This window comes from Scomber japonicus, chromosome 1, assembly GCF_027409825.1.
Source record: "Scomber japonicus isolate fScoJap1 chromosome 1, fScoJap1.pri, whole genome shotgun sequence".
NCBI classification, from domain to species: Eukaryota; Metazoa; Chordata; class Actinopteri; order Scombriformes; family Scombridae; genus Scomber; species Scomber japonicus.
Window position 1 is genome coordinate 698,901 of NC_070578.1, and position 14,518 is coordinate 713,418.

The 14,518-nt window shown below is 41.8% G+C and overlaps 1 protein-coding gene and 1 long non-coding RNA gene across 2 annotated transcripts in view; both read left to right on the forward strand.

The window, feature by feature from the left end:
* Positions 1–12,362, forward strand: part of LOC128360953 (mucin-5AC-like) — a 44,597-nt gene extending 32,235 nt beyond the window's left edge. Inside the window, exons 34-41 of the mRNA XM_053321516.1 lie at positions 7,031–7,190; positions 8,260–8,434; positions 10,130–10,377; positions 10,555–10,744; positions 11,040–11,223; positions 11,732–11,910; positions 12,027–12,096; positions 12,218–12,362. Coding sequence (XP_053177491.1) covers positions 7,031–7,190; positions 8,260–8,434; positions 10,130–10,377; positions 10,555–10,744; positions 11,040–11,223; positions 11,732–11,910; positions 12,027–12,096; positions 12,218–12,362 — 1,351 coding nt within the window. The remainder of the gene's footprint in view (positions 1–7,030; positions 7,191–8,259; positions 8,435–10,129; positions 10,378–10,554; positions 10,745–11,039; positions 11,224–11,731; positions 11,911–12,026; positions 12,097–12,217) is intronic.
* Positions 12,363–12,678: 316 nt separating this feature from the next.
* On the forward strand, positions 12,679–13,715 carry LOC128362987 (uncharacterized). Its single transcript, XR_008321646.1, has 3 exons — positions 12,679–12,693; positions 12,800–12,968; positions 13,676–13,715. It is a non-coding gene; the product is annotated as an uncharacterized LOC128362987 (long non-coding RNA).
* The last annotated feature ends 803 nt before the right edge of the window (positions 13,716–14,518 follow it).

Consider the following 14,518-nt stretch of genomic DNA (forward strand, 5'->3'; position numbering starts at 1 on the left):
CAACAACTCAAACTCAGACACCTGCATCTACTCAAACCATTCCAGCCTCTACCACAACTAAAAAAACAACTACAACTCAAACACCTGCAACAACTACTCCGACCACTACACCGTCTTCCACCACTGAGCCAACTCCAACGTGTCCTGGGGGACATACGATGTGTAGCTGGTCAGACTGGATCAATCTGGGCAAACCCACACCAGGCCCTAACGGTGGAGAAGATGAATCCATCCACAATATCATCAACGCTGGTTATCATGTTTGTTCAAAACCAGAAGAGGTCCAGTGTAGAGCTGTTGCTTACCCAGGTGTTCCCTTGTCACAGGTGGGACAAGTTGTGACATGCAATAAACATGTAGGTCTCATATGCAACAACAAACAACAAGGGCTTCAGCAGCAGTGTTTCGACTACGAGGTTAAATTTAAATGCTGCAGCTGTCCAACACCTCCAACTCCTTCTACTGCAATTCCAACTACAACACATTCAACTGCTATATCCACAACACCTTCTACCACAACTGAAACAACAACAACTCAAACTCAGACACCTGCATCTACTCAAACCATTCCAGCCTCTACCACAACTAAAAAAACAACTACAACTCAAACACCTGCAACAACTACTCCGACCACTACACCGTCTTCCACCACTGAGCCAACTCCAACTTGTCCTGGGGGACATACGATGTGTAGCTGGTCAGACTGGATCAATCTGGGCAAACCCACACCAGGCCCTAACGGTGGAGAAGATGAATCCATCCAGAATATCATCAACGCTGGTTATCATGTTTGTTCAAAACCAGAAGAGGTCCAGTGTAGAGCTGTTGCTTACCCAGGTGTTCCCTTGTCACAGGTGGGACAAGTTGTGACATGCAATAAACATGTAGGTCTCATATGCAACAACAAACAAGAAGGGCTTCAGCAGCAGTGTTTCGACTACGAGATTAAATTTAAATGCTGCAGCTGTCCAACACCTCCAACTCCTTCTACTGCAATTCCAACTACAACACATTCAACTGCTATATCCACAACACCTTCTACCACAACTGAAACAACAACAACTCAAACTCAGACACCTGCATCTACTCAAACCATTCTACCCTCTACCACAACTAAAAAAACAACTACAACTCAAACATCTGCAACAACTACTCCGACCACTGCACCGTCTTCCACCACTGAGCCAACTCCAACGTGTCCTGGGGGACATACGATGTGTAGCTGGTCCGACTGGATCAATCTGGGCAAACCCACACCAGGCCCTAACGGTGGAGAAGATGAATCCATCCAGAATATCATCAACGCTGGTTATCATGTTTGTTCAAAACCAGAAGAGGTCCAGTGTAGAGCTGTTGCTTACCCAGGTGTTCCCTTGTCACAGGTGGGACAAGTTGTGACATGCAATAAACATGTAGGTCTCATATGCAACAACAAACAACAAGGGCTTCAGCAGCAGTGTTTCGACTACGAGATTAAATTTAAATGCTGCAGCTGTCCAACACCTCCAACTCCTTCTACTGCAATTCCAACTACAACACATTCAACTGCTATATCCACAACACCTTCTACCACAACTGAAACAACAACAACTCAAACTCAGACACCTGCATCTACTCAAACCATTCCAGCCTCTACCACAACTAAAAAAACAACTACAACTCAAACACCTGCAACAACTACTCCGACCACTACACCGTCTTCCACCACTGAGCCAACTCCAACGTGTCCTGGGGGACATACGATGTGTAGCTGGTCAGACTGGATCAATCTGGGCAAACCCACACCAGGCCCTAACGGTGGAGAAGATGAATCCATCCACAATATCATCAACGCTGGTTATCATGTTTGTTCAAAACCAGAAGAGGTCCAGTGTAGAGCTGTTGCTTACCCAGGTGTTCCCTTGTCACAGGTGGGACAAGTTGTGACATGCAATAAACATGTAGGTCTCATATGCAACAACAAACAACAAGGGCTTCAGCAGCAGTGTTTCGACTACGAGATTAAATTTAAATGCTGCAGCTGTCCAACACCTCCAACTCCTTCTACTGCAATTCCAACTACAACACATTCAACTGCTATATCCACAACACCTTCTACCACAACTGAAACAACAACAACTCAAACTCAGACACCTGCATCTACTCAAACCATTCCAGCCTCTACCACAACTAAAAAAACAACTACAACTCAAACACCTGCAACAACTACTCCGACCACTACACCGTCTTCCACCACTGAGCCAACTCCAACGTGTCCTGGGGGACATACGATGTGTAGCTGGTCAGACTGGATCAATCTGGGCAAACCCACACCAGGCCCTAACGGTGGAGAAGATGAATCCATCCAGAATATCATCAACGCTGGTTATCATGTTTGTTCAAAACCAGAAGAGGTCCAGTGTAGAGCTGTTGCTTACCCAGGTGTTCCCTTGTCACAGGTGGGACAAGTTGTGACATGCAATAAACATGTAGGTCTCATATGCAACAACAAACAACAAGGGCTTCAGCAGCAGTGTTTCGACTACGAGATTAAATTTAAATGCTGCAGCTGTCCAACACCTCCAACTCCTTCTACTGCAATTCCAACTACAACACATTCAACTGCTATATCCACAACTCCTTCTACCACAACTGAAACAACAACAACTCAAACTCAGACACCTGCATCTACTCAAACCATTCTACCCTCTACCACAACTAAAAAAACAACTACAACTCAAACATCTGCAACAACTACTCCGACCACTGCACCGTCTTCCACCACTGAGCCAACTCCAACGTGTCCTGGGGGACATACGATGTGTAGCTGGTCAGACTGGATCAATCTGGGCAAACCCACACCAGGCCCTAACGGTGGAGAAGATGAATCCATCCAGAATATCATCAACGCTGGTTATCATGTTTGTTCAAAACCAGAAGAGGTCCAGTGTAGAGCTGTTGCTTACCCAGGTGTTCCCTTGTCACAGGTGGGACAAGTTGTGACATGCAATAAACATGTAGGTCTCATATGCAACAACAAACAACAAGGGCTTCAGCAGCAGTGTTTCGACTACGAGATTAAATTTAAATGCTGCAGCTGTCCAACACCTCCAACTCCTTCTACTGCAATTCCAACTACAACACATTCAACTGCTATATCCACAACACCTTCTACCACAACTGAAACAACAACAACTCAAACTCAGACACCTGCATCTACTCAAACCATTCTACCCTCTACCACAACTAAAAAAACAACTACAACTCAAACATCTGCAACAACTACTCCGACCACTGCACCGTCTTCCACCACTGAGCCAACTCCAACGTGTCCTGGGGGACATACGATGTGTAGCTGGTCAGACTGGATCAATCTGGGCAAACCCACACCAGGCCCTAACGGTGGAGAAGATGAATCCATCCAGAATATCATCAACGCTGGTTATCATGTTTGTTCAAAACCAGAAGAGGTCCAGTGTAGAGCTGTTGCTTACCCAGGTGTTCCCTTGTCACAGGTGGGACAAGTTGTGACATGCAATAAACATGTAGGTCTCATATGCAACAACAAACAACAAGGGCTTCAGCAGCAGTGTTTCGACTACGAGATTAAATTTAAATGCTGCAGCTGTCCAACACCTCCAACTCCTTCTACTGCAATTCCAACTACAACACATTCAACTGCTATATCCACAACACCTTCTACCACAACTGAAACAACAACAACTCAAACTCAGACACCTGCATCTACTCAAACCATTCTACCCTCTACCACAACTAAAAAAACAACTACAACTCAAACACCTGCAACAACTACTCCGACCACTGCACCGTCTTCCACCACTGAGCCAACTCCAACGTGTCCTGGGGGACATACGATGTGTAGCTGGTCAGACTGGATCAATCTGGGCAAACCCACACCAGGCCCTAACGGTGGAGAAGATGAATCCATCCAGAATATCATCAACGCTGGTTATCATGTTTGTTCAAAACCAGAAGAGGTCCAGTGTAGAGCTGTTGCTTACCCAGGTGTTCCCTTGTCACAGGTGGGACAAGTTGTGACATGCAATAAACATGTAGGTCTCATATGCAACAACAAACAACAAGGGCTTCAGCAGCAGTGTTTCGACTACGAGATTAAATTTAAATGCTGCAGCTGTCCAACACCTCCAACTCCTTCTACTGCAATTCCAACTACAACACATTCAACTGCTATATCCACAACACCTTCTACCACAACTGAAACAACAACAACTCAAACTCAGACACCTGCATCTACTCAAACCATTCCAGCCTCTACCACAACTAAAAAAACAACTACAACTCAAACACCTGCAACAACTACTCCGACCACTACACCGTCTTCCACCACTGAGCCAACTCCAACGTGTCCTGGGGGACATACGATGTGTAGCTGGTCAGACTGGATCAATCTGGGCAAACCCACACCAGGCCCTAACGGTGGAGAAGATGAATCCATCCAGAATATCATCAACGCTGGTTATCATGTTTGTTCAAAACCAGAAGAGGTCCAGTGTAGAGCTGTTGCTTACCCAGGTGTTCCCTTGTCACAGGTGGGACAAGTTGTGACATGCAATAAACATGTAGGTCTCATATGCAACAACAAACAACAAGGGCTTCAGCAGCAGTGTTTCGACTACGAGATTAAATTTAAATGCTGCAGCTGTCCAACACCTCCAACTCCTTCTACTGCAATTCCAACTACAACACATTCAACTGCTATATCCACAACACCTTCTACCACAACTGAAACAACAACAACTCAAACTCAGACACCTGCATCTACTCAAACCATTCCAGCCTCTACCACAACTAAAAAAACAACTACAACTCAAACACCTGCAACAACTACTCCGACCACTACACCGTCTTCCACCACTGAGCCAACTCCAACGTGTCCTGGGGGACATACGATGTGTAGCTGGTCAGACTGGATCAATCTGGGCAAACCCACACCAGGCCCTAACGGTGGAGAAGATGAATCCATCCAGAATATCATCAACGCTGGTTATCATGTTTGTTCAAAACCAGAAGAGGTCCAGTGTAGAGCTGTTGCTTACCCAGGTGTTCCCTTGTCACAGGTGGGACAAGTTGTGACATGCAATAAACATGTAGGTCTCATATGCAACAACAAACAACAAGGGCTTCAGCAGCAGTGTTTCGACTACGAGATTAAATTTAAATGCTGCAGCTGTCCAACACCTCCAACTCCTTCTACTGCAATTCCAACTACAACACATTCAACTGCTATATCCACAACACCTTCTACCACAACTGAAACAACAACAACTCAAACTCAGACACCTGCATCTACTCAAACCATTCTACCCTCTACCACAACTAAAAAAACAACTACAACTCAAACATCTGCAACAACTACTCCGACCACTGCACCGTCTTCCACCACTGAGCCAACTCCAACGTGTCCTGGGGGACATACGATGTGTAGCTGGTCAGACTGGATCAATCTGGGCAAACCCACACCAGGCCCTAACGGTGGAGAAGATGAATCCATCCAGAATATCATCAACGCTGGTTATCATGTTTGTTCAAAACCAGAAGAGGTCCAGTGTAGAGCTGTTGCTTACCCAGGTGTTCCCTTGTCACAGGTGGGACAAGTTGTGACATGCAATAAACATGTAGGTCTCATATGCAACAACAAACAACAAGGGCTTCAGCAGCAGTGTTTCGACTACGAGATTAAATTTAAATGCTGCAGCTGTCCAACACCTCCAACTCCTTCTACTGCAATTCCAACTACAACACATTCAACTGCTATATCCACAACACCTTCTACCACAACTGAAACAACAACAACTCAAACTCAGACACCTGCATCTACTCAAACCATTCTACCCTCTACCACAACTAAAAAAACAACTACAACTCAAACACCTGCAACAACTACTCCGACCACTGCACCGTATTCCACCACTGAGCCAACTCCAACGTGTCCTGGGGGACATACGATGTGTAGCTGGTCAGACTGGATCAATCTGGGCAAACCCACACCAGGCCCTAACGGTGGAGAAGATGAATCCATCCAGAATATCATCAACGCTGGTTATCATGTTTGTTCAAAACCAGAAGAGGTCCAGTGTAGAGCTGTTGCTTACCCAGGTGTTCCCTTGTCACAGGTGGGACAAGTTGTGACATGCAATAAACATGTAGGTCTCATATGCAACAACAAACAACAAGGGCTTCAGCAGCAGTGTTTCGACTACGAGATTAAATTTAAATGCTGCAGCTGTCCAACACCTCCAACTCCTTCTACTGCAATTCCAACTACAACACATTCAACTGCTATATCCACAACACCTTCTACCACAACTGAAACAACAACAACTCAAACTCAGACACCTGCATCTACTCAAACCATTCTACCCTCTACCACAACTAAAAAAACAACTACAACTCAAACACCTGCAACAACTACTCCGACCACTGCACCGTCTTCCACCACTGAGCCAACTCCAACGTGTCCTGGGGGACATACGATGTGTAGCTGGTCCGACTGGATCAATCTGGGCAAACCCACACCAGGCCCTAACGGTGGAGAAGATGAATCCATCCAGAATATCATCAACGCTGGTTATCATGTTTGTTCAAAACCAGAAGAGGTCCAGTGTAGAGCTGTTGCTTACCCAGGTGTTCCCTTGTCACAGGTGGGACAAGTTGTGACATGCAATAAACATGTAGGTCTCATATGCAACAACAAACAACAAGGGCTTCAGCAGCAGTGTTTCGACTACGAGATTAAATTTAAATGCTGCAGCTGTCCAACACCTCCAACTCCTTCTACTGCAATTCCAACTACAACACATTCAACTGCTATATCCACAACACCTTCTACCACAACTGAAACAACAACAACTCAAACTCAGACACCTGCATCTACTCAAACCATTCCAGCCTCTACCACAACTAAAAAAACAACTACAACTCAAACACCTGCAACAACTACTCCGACCACTGCACCGTATTCCACCACTGAGCCAACTCCAACGTGTCCTGGGGGACATACGATGTGTAGCTGGTCCGACTGGATCAATCTGGGCAAACCCACACCAGGCCCTAACGGTGGAGAAGATGAATCCATCCAGAATATCATCAACGCTGGTTATCATGTTTGTTCAAAACCAGAAGAGGTCCAGTGTAGAGCTGTTGCTTACCCAGGTGTTCCCTTGTCACAGGTGGGACAAGTTGTGACATGCAATAAACATGTAGGTCTCATATGCAACAACAAACAACAAGGGCTTCAGCAGCAGTGTTTCGACTACGAGATTAAATTTAAATGCTGCAGCTGTCCAACACCTCCAACTCCTTCTACTGCAACTACCACTACAACACCTCTAACTCCTTCTACTGCAATTCCAACTACAAACTTTTCAACTTCTACCACATCTGAAACAACAATGACTACCTCTCATGAAGAAACAACAGGAACGCATTCCACATCACAGCACTCTACTAAAGTTCCATGCTATTGCTATCACAATGGTACAGCGTTCATCCCTGGTAAGTCCCCATTAATAAAGACACACATTTACTAATGTTTACCTTGCAGTTGAGTGATGTCGTTGTAATTGTCCATATACAGTATTATTCAACATTTTGGAATCACTTTAACATTTCCCTTCCTCTTTGTGTGCATAATAATTGAAAAGCTGCAGACTTTCCCATCATGGTTTTCTCACTGCTTGCTTAAACACTGTCAATCTAGATAAAATTACATGATTTTGCAATGATACATTTTTAATCATCTTGCTCTTCATGTGGTTCTCTAAAAAACAAGCAACACTTCCCAATGCATTCTTCATACAGCTCAGCTGTTTTTTGTAGTTGTCCTGAATATCTAGCATTTTACAGTAAATTTTTTGTTAGTTCTTCAAACAGGAGAGCAAAGTCCCAGTCTTCTCGCATGTTAGGCCACAATACCCTGTATATGATATGTAACAGACACATTTTTCATCAGTCCTCTTGTGTCTCATTTCCAGGCTCCATAGTCTACAATATGACAGACGGTGATGGCTATTGTTACATAGGATACTGCAATGACAGCTGTCATGTAGTGCTTAAAGACCACCACTGTAATATCATGTATTGTACTGATGTAATTCCTCCAAGAAAGGTATTTCTTTAATTCCATTGTGTACATATTACATTTCCCTCATGAACCTACTGTGAAGTAACACTGCTCTAACTGTACAATGGTCTAATTTTCTCTTTTCTTTAATTCAATACTATTATTCCCTCTTATAGGATGGTGAAATTTGGAAAGAAGGCAAGTGTCGCACAGGAAAATGTGAGAATGGCAAGGTGACCTATACCAAGGCACTCTGTCCAACTCAGAAGCCTTTAGTGTGCACAAACAACTTCCCTGCTATTGAAGTGCAGGATGATGGTGATGAATGCTGCACTCACTATGAATGCCAGTGTAAGTATGGCCTACTCAAATGTCTCTAGGTTGCAAAATCTCACGAAAATATGCAAAATGATTTTAATTGTAACATTGTTTTGTAAATTAACTTAAATTATGCGAGCCAACAATGGATGTTGTTGGTCACACTACACTACACAAGACATAACCAATTAGACAGAAACTAGAAATAATATGCTCTTTCGTAGACAATAATTAAACACAGTTACACCATAATTAGACACCATACACCTAAATTATGCTGTAATTAGAAAGTACATATCATGCAGTATTAGGCTGAAAATACTCCAATTAGAAACCAAATAGGAGATCCTCCACCTTACACACCATTGGACAAGTTCATAGTCTAATTAGAAATACAATACCATATCAGATCCAAAATATGCTACAGTTAGACACTATTCTAACTTTACTACCAAATGATATTGAAATTAGACCCCCTATTTAATGGTACTAACATGGAGCTATGAGCAACACATGGGCCATTTATACATCACAGGCTGGACTTCGACAAATCTCATGCCATATTTTATTGGGCATAACCTTTATAATAGTCAGACAAAAGACCGAGAACTCAGAGGACAATATGTGTATTTGGCCTTTAACATGTTCTTATAGCGTCATTTGTTACTCATTGGAAAAACTGTACCATAAATGGTACAAGAGCTGTACTTACATAGCACTTTTCTAGTCATTCTGACCACTCAAAGCACTTTTACATTACATGTCTCATTCACCCATTCACACACATTCATACACTGATGACAGGGGCTATCACGCACCATGCCAATCTGCTCATCAGGAAGAAACTTTCTATTCATATACATTCATACACTGTTAGTGCAGCAACGGAAGCAATTTAGGGTTAAGTGCCTAAGGACACATTGACATGTGGACCGGAGGAGCCGGGAATCGAACTGGCAATCTTCCAATTGGTAGACGTCAGCTCTACCTTTGGAGCCACAGCCGCCCAAAACTACTAAAAAACTAACATCCCTAAAAAAATGCCCCAAGCCCATAAACTAAAGTCAAATTACATCAGGTCCCATCCACTTCATACATCCCTCATAGCCTGAATGTTCTCCAGAGTCCTGTGGAGTCTCTGGTAAAACATAGCTCAATAATTTTATGCTTTGTCCATGCTCTACATCAGACCAACTGATGTAGAGCATCCCAATTTTTCTGCTCCATTTCTGTCCTGTTGGTCCTGTGTGAGCAGAACGTACATCCTCAGCTTTCAACTCTCAAACTAACTGTGTATTTTTTGCAAGACGGTGTGTGTTCACTTCATCAAACATGAATTATATCAGAAGTATGAAAATAAAACATCCCTAATGAAGTAATTTGTCACAATAATATCTCTTTATAAGTTTTATTAACCCAGATAAACCTCACATCATTGCTGAACTATACATACAATTATTAATATTTGCTTTCTAATTAGAGTATAATGTGGTATGATCTAAGTGTAGCATATTTTGAATATTGCATTGTTTATGGTTTTCTAATACAACATAATTTATGTGTATGGAGTCTAATTTGGGTATAAGTGTGTTTGTTTACGGTTAATGTTATTTGACCCAAAAAATATGGCTTATTATTTCTTAGTAGTGTACCATAAAGTAAACTGTGACTGAATGTTGTGTATCATAAACTGTCATTTTAAAAAACACATATCTGTATTGTCTCAAGGTACCTGCTATGGTTGGGGCGACCCACATTATGTTACCTTCGATGGAACCTACTATAATTTTCAAGGCAACTGTTCCTACTGGCTGGTGAAAGAGATCTTGCCCAAATACAACTTCAGTGTTATGATAGATAACTACTACTGTGGTGCACTTGATGGCTTATCCTGTCCTCAGTCCATCACTATCTTCTACCAGAACTACAAGATATTTATTACACAGAAGGATATCAATGGCAATTTCACAAATCAGGTAAATAAATGGCACAGTTAAATTTATCCTTTTTAGATTCAAACTCTAGTCAATATCTTGTCAGCATCTCCCATTTTTATCTGTGCAAATGCAGCCACCACTGCATGTGTTTAACCATGCAAAGAAGTCTGTAAAGGCTTACTTTTGACATTTATATTGTGATGCTTTTTGCTTTAGGTTTTGGTGAATGACAGGCCTGTAAGCCCTGCATACCAGAATCATCTTCGTGACTTCCGTGTCACCACCACTGGTATTAATACAGTGGTCATCATCCCAAAAATCAATGCCAAGATTACCTTCTCAGGGCTTATGTTCAGTATCTACCTGCCCTACAGTGAATTTGGCGGCAACACCCAAGGGCAGTGTGGTAAGTCCCACAGTAGAAATTAATAAGATCTAATTATTATCTAGTTATAAATAACATAACTGAATTCAACGTGTGGACGTCAGTTGCTTAATGACATAATAATATATTATCATACCAATTTACAATTCCTGAATATTTTGTGTAGAATTATAATAAGAATACTCATAATCTATCTATCTAACACATTCTGAATTCAGTATTTTGAATGGAAAATGACTTCTGCAAAGTTCTAGAGATTCAGTAGGAAAATAGCTGAGTGCTGTAATTGTTTTACTAATAATGAGGGTTTCTCTAGGTACATGTGACAACAACCGGACAGATGACTGTATGTTGCCCAGTGGCAGAGTTGATCCTTCATGCCCTCATATGGCACATGAATGGCATGCTAACAACAGCAACTGTGAACCTCCCTTCCACCCCACACCAGTCCCTACACCTAATCCCTGCGATTCAACTATCTGTGAGATCATCAAGAGCAGGTAAAACATTAGCTTGACTACTTTTCAAGAATATTATATAGAATATAGAATATTATGTTCTACTTAAAAAGATTCTCTGTTTACTCATTATTCACTGAAGGCCCTCTTAGATATGCTTCTCATAACTCTTCTTAAGTCTGAATGAAATGCTGTCTGTAGAGGTGACAGCACCACATGATGCTGAGATTAAATATTTGTTTTGCTGAATATGTTTAAGATCACTGTAATACTCTCACTTATTATCATCTCTCTCTCTCAGCTTAAATCTTTACACATAGCATGTGAGCAAGTAAAAATTCATTGTGAGTTGTAATTTCACATCCTGAATTATCTACGAAAAATTAAACTGATGAGTACATTTATTAGAGGATTCACTTGAGAGAAGTGGGGCTGAAAAGGAACACATTTTTTTATTCCAGTTATTCCCTTATCTCAGCTCAAAAATGTGCCAGTATGCTTTCAGTTTGTGTCCAATGTCCACACTGACTATGAACACCATCTTCTCCAGTGTGTTTGAAAAGTGCCACAAGGTCGTTGACTACACTCCATTTATTGTGGCCTGCGAGTTTGATGTGTGCCACATGCACATTAATCACATTGGCTGCATCAGCTTGCAAACCTATGCTGACGCCTGTGCTGAGTCTGGAGTGTGTATCGATTGGAGGAATGCCACCAAAGGAGTCTGTGGTATGAAACTAAACTATGTAATGTTAATGTCAAGCACACTGTAATTCAATAACAACATCAACTCCTCAACTAATCTCAACTAAAAACATTTTTTTTCTCTCTTCTTCATTGAATAGAATATAGATGTCAAAGTCCCAAAGTGTACAAGGCCTGTGGCCCTCTAGTGGAGCCTACCTGTGATTCTTGGTACAGTAATTCACCAATACATTGTGGTTGCTCATCACAGTCAATCAATTATCATCCATTGCTTTGGCTCACATAAAATATCAAAGGGCGACTTTCATACGGCATACTGTTATTTCTGCAGGTACAACCAGAAGTTCATCATTGACATCAACGAATTCAGTAGAATGACAGATATAAGGCTGGAGGGTTGCTACTGCCCAGAAGGCACCACCCTCCTCTCTTCCAACTCAAATGAATGTGTGCCCAACTGTGGTAAGAGCAGATAGAATTACTGTGTAGCATTTGCTACTTAAGTTGCAATTTACACTCCTGCACTTTTTGATTATCTTTTGTGTTCATGAACATGAAAAATGCATTTGTTATTCTGTTGTCAAATTCACAAGTTTATGGGGACAGTAGTGTCTTGTAGCAAACAGGTAAGTGAGAGTAGGGTCAGGGTAAGGAATGGGTTTGTAATGCATACAACTGCTTATGCCAATGTTTGCATCTTGTCTTAAACCAATCATTAATTGTGGTTAATGAGTTTATGTTGACGTGTGACTTCATATTTTTCTCTGAATAGAAATGTGTCGACTTAGAAATGGAAAATGGACAACGGTAAACTATCTGTCCCTTTTTACTTATCAAAACTGTAGACAGGACAGTAATACCTGATAATGTCTCTCCTCCTGCCATAATTCCACGTTAAATGTTGTGTCCTCAGGCCAATACAACATGGATAGAAGGCTGTGACCAGTGTACATGTGAGGAGGACACTCTGCAGGTCACCTGTCATAGTGTGTCCTGTCCATCACAGCCACCACTCAGCTGTGACCAAGAAGGTCAGGTCATAGTCACTGACATTAATGACTGCTGTCCAAAGGAGAAATGTGGTAAGTGAGCGCCAATAAGTTTACAGCTTCTAATAGTGAAGTCACAGTTTTACCCCTCTATGCATTCTGTATTTCTAAATATATACCATATTTAAATATTTGATACAATGTGTAATCAAACCAGTTTTGTGGTTGAAACTGAGTCTATCCCAGCATGCCTTGAGTGAAACATCCTGAGCAGTATGTTATATCATAGCCACTGAGAATTGTAGATTCTGATTGGATTGCAGGAGTCCATTAACCATCTAGGTTGCATCACTATTTTCTATTCCTGTAGGGTTAATGTTAAGAGCAGAAAATAAGTCCATTCTTGTGTAGTGACTCACTGTGTGTGAACATACAATTGATCCAAGCAGACAGAATTTGGATGTACAGTATCTATATCTGCAAGTATTTAGAAGCAGTGATAACCATAAATCAAAAACTGTCAATAATGGTATGACGACAATATATTTTTGTAAACCGATAACATATGTCAGGCTGTTCACAGTTAGTAAGAGGGATAACCCTGGGACATTGTACGTACCATGATTGCAATGGACAACACAGAGGCAACCAACCAGAATATGTTCATTTGTTGTCTGCTGTGGAAATCATGACCTTTAGTTAGTATTCCAAAAAGTCTTGTTTCTCAGTGAAATATCTCCTTAGTTGTTAGTTATTTACTGGTGTGAACCTCCCTTATCCATGTGTGTCTTTGAACACAGAGTGTGATGTGAAGCACTGCCCTGCTGTGCTGCCCTGTCCTACTGGTTACACTCGAAACATCACTGTGGGAGTCTGCTGTCACAAATACTCCTGTGGTAAGTGTGCTCAAGTCTGTGTATTTAACTGTAACTATGAAGCCAAGTTTCATTTTTGCCTCTGTGAATGTTGCATTTACAATTTGTTTAATTGACTTGTCTGGTTCCACAGTGATTGACGATGTGTGTGTTTTCAACAACCATAAGTATCAGGTGAGCTCTCACATCTACCAACACCATGACAAACTGATATGAAGTGATTAGATTACAGAAAACAAATACAGAGATCCTTCAATGGCTTATCTTCCAAAGTCTGTATAAAGCAATAATTAATACATGTTCTGAGTTATTGCTTATGATTGATGAGTATTGCCTTATGATTTAAGATTGGTTTAAGATGTCAGATTAACATAAAGTGCTTTATAAACACTGTGGCTTCACTGCACTTGGTACATTGAGATCAAAGACACAAACAACTGAGTCACATTTTGTGTATTAGCTGGGCAGTATTTTTGACATTGGCAAATATGGTTTCACTCAAACTGAGACTTTATGTAATTTTGTAATAATCTGTGCTGACCTTCTCACCCTGTCCATTTAGGTTGGAGACGTGGTGCTCATAAAGCCATGTGAGAAATGCATTTGTACAGAGAACAGAGATGCCAGCACCAGTTTTCACATAATGGAATGCCAAACCACACCATGTGACAAACACTGTCCTCTGGTAAGTCTAGCCCCCCGTCCCCGTCCCCCGTCCCCCCCAGGATTTGTTGTTTTTCAGAGATGCTGTAAGTTTTTCTAGATCTG